General features: G+C 30.7%; 1 protein-coding gene across 1 annotated transcript; it reads right to left on the bottom strand.

The window, feature by feature from the left end:
• Window positions 1–4: 4 nt before the first annotated feature.
• Window positions 5–1,372, bottom strand: LOC106477803 (tetraspanin-9-like; the record flags this gene model as incomplete). Its single annotated transcript, XM_013938326.2, has 3 exons — window positions 5–103; window positions 503–577; window positions 1,181–1,372. Coding segments are annotated over 3 exons (366 nt in total), but the record flags the coding sequence as incomplete, so codon positions are not given.
• Window positions 1,373–1,760: the final 388 nt, after the last annotated feature.

Below are 1,760 nucleotides of genomic sequence, written 5' to 3'. Positions count from 1 at the left end.
TTAAGTGTATATCATCCCAAATACTCTTCAATCCATTATGGTTGTTCTTAGTGTATTTGTCTACTATCCCTGCTTTAAGTTCCTCTTGTAAAGTTTCTCCTACCTGAAAATGGAAAGTCTTCTAATAATAAAGTAAGTAAAATAAACAATATATTTTAAACCATTAAAAAAAAAACAGTAAAATGAAATAATTTCATATTTATTTCTAATGAAGTACGTATAAAAGTCCATAAAATAAACCCAGAAACTGGGAATTGTTTAAAAATGTTTTAAAGAAATAAAGACCACCTTTCGAGCTTATGTGTGGTACGTCTGCTAGTAATCGGGGGTTTCGATACTGAAGGTGGGCAGAGCACACACATACCCCTTTGTGTAGCTTTGTGCTTAACTACAAACACACTTTTTGTTCTTTAGGTCTTAGAATCACTTTGTGGTGATTCGAAATGTTCTTTTAGTACACAGTGGCAAACACTAATTCATATACACACATATGTTTACTCACGTGCTTCCTATAAGCAAAGCCCAAAGTTCCTGCCGTGAATTCCAAAAGGAAAACTAGCACCACGATGACGAAATACTGTGAAAAAACATCAACAAAAAAAACTTAATCTCAACCTTTCAATGATCTAAATTTTATATGGATGAAATGTGTCATTAGATATTTTGAGAAAAGAAAAGTATAAAAGTGAAATACTAAAGAATCTAACAAATTCCTTATGTAACACATGATGTAACTTCTGAAGAAAATCTTCTCATTTTGTTATCATCATCATCATCATCTGGATAACTTCCTTTATAATAATTGAAATATCTACACCTACACATCTGTTTACTTTATCTTCAGGTAATCATTTTTAGAACTATCTAATACAAATGGTAGAAAATTTCTTGATGCAATATTTATTAATTATTTTCATGTCTTATAGCACCTGATTATGTTGCTAGTGATAGGAATGGTCAGGAATATATGTATGATTATGTAGATTTATTATAAAAGAATATAATATAGATCAAATCTTTTTTTTTCTTTTTTTTATATCACATATGTCTGTTTATAAGTTACCAATTTAGGTATAATACTAAATTCTGTAAAGAAGTTTAAATTAATTTTATACAGAGTCATTTCATTCAGGCTTAAGAAACTCATGATCTGAATTCTTCACACAACATTATTACTTACTGTTATTAAAAGACATTTACTCTCAAACCAAGAACCACAACAGCCAAGAAATCCAACCAAGAAAGTGATAACACCTGCAGCTATGCACAGACTGTCAGCACTCAGTGCCCGATACGACGGTAAAAGGCTGGCAAACCCTCCATAAGCCAGATGAAGCCAGATTCCAACTCCGAGTATACCACATCCTATAATCTAAGGCTTTTTGTGTTAGTTTCCAGTTTTAACAGACATCAGACAGAAAAAGTTACAGAATTAACCTACTGACATAAGTTTGGTTATTTTATAAATCCAAGATCTTCCTCCGAACTGCACAAAGAAAGTAATAAGAACAATGAAAATTGCTAACATTAATATATCTAATTATAAAACTCTCATTTTAGATTCATAAAAGTTATCAAAGTATCCAAAAAATAATAATTCCCATCAAATAACACATCATTACATGAAATGCACTTGCTAGAATATTCTTACATTATCTCTAATTTGTTGACTTCGGGAGTCTGTACCAATACTAATAAAGAACAGAAATATTTTGCTAACATTGTAGCAGGATATCAACTATTGGCTGAAACATCACCAA

The sequence above is a fragment of the Limulus polyphemus genome, unplaced genomic scaffold (assembly GCF_000517525.1).
Source record: "Limulus polyphemus unplaced genomic scaffold, Limulus_polyphemus-2.1.2 Scaffold80012, whole genome shotgun sequence".
Lineage (NCBI taxonomy): Eukaryota > Metazoa > Arthropoda > Merostomata > Xiphosura > Limulidae > Limulus > Limulus polyphemus.
The sequence above is the reverse complement of the archived record's forward strand: the minus strand, read 5'-3'. Positions and strand labels throughout refer to the sequence as shown.